This window comes from Cynoglossus semilaevis, unplaced genomic scaffold (genome assembly GCF_000523025.1).
Source record: "Cynoglossus semilaevis isolate Cse_v1.0 unplaced genomic scaffold, Cse_v1.0 C18989442, whole genome shotgun sequence".
NCBI lineage: Eukaryota > Metazoa > Chordata > Actinopteri > Pleuronectiformes > Cynoglossidae > Cynoglossus > Cynoglossus semilaevis.
In genome coordinates this window covers 1-707 of record NW_007589190.1, presented here as the reverse complement: position 1 = coordinate 707, position 707 = coordinate 1, and the positions used below count along the sequence as shown (strand labels likewise).

The window sequence follows — 707 nt, the reverse complement described above, 5'->3', positions numbered from 1 at the left end:
TTGACTATCAGCTTTAACTCAATAAGAGAGTCATGTTTGATGTGCTGTTCACAGTGGTTCCGCAGTGCTGTGATCAAAGAAAATGCCATGCCCGAGGGCCTCATGACACTTCTCTTCTCCAACATTGATCCCATCTATGAGTTCCACAGAGGCTTTCTCAAGGAGCTGGATCAAAGATTGGCTCTCTGGTAGGTTCCTTTGTGATTTTGACCCAATGTAACAGGTAATTCTGTTTATGCTCAAAGTTCCTGTAGACAAAAACTACGTCTATCCTCTCAGGGAGGGACGCTCAAACGCTCATGTGAAAGGGGACTACCAGAGAATTGGTGACGTGATGCTAAGGAACATGTGTGCACTAAAGGTTAAATCGAGCTCTTCTGGTCGTATTATCCTTACCATCTATGATTGTGTTTGAAAAACCTTTTCATTATTTGTATTTTCTCAGGCGTTCACAAGCTACCTGCAGAAGCATGACGAGGTGTTGACAGAGCTAGAGAGAGCCGCCAAGAGACTGAAGACGTTGGAGACAGTCTACAAGGAGTTTGAACTGCAGAAGGTCTGCTACTTGCCCTTAAATACCTTTCTTCTCAAACCAATCCAGCGCCTCATGCACTACAAGCTCATCCTGGAGAGACTGTGCAAACATTACTCCCCAGCCCACCGGGATCACGACGATTGCAAGGGTGAGTTCTTCGGTAACTGCCGCA

The 707-nt window shown here is 45.8% G+C and overlaps 1 protein-coding gene across 1 annotated transcript; it reads left to right on the top strand.

The window, feature by feature from the left end:
• Positions 1-54: 54 nt before the first annotated feature.
• Positions 55-695, top strand: LOC103399490 (FERM, ARHGEF and pleckstrin domain-containing protein 2-like; the record flags this gene model as incomplete). Its single annotated transcript, XM_008338176.2, has 3 exons — positions 55-188; positions 280-361; positions 446-695. Coding segments are annotated over 3 exons (466 nt in total), but the record flags the coding sequence as incomplete, so codon positions are not given.
• Positions 696-707: the final 12 nt, after the last annotated feature.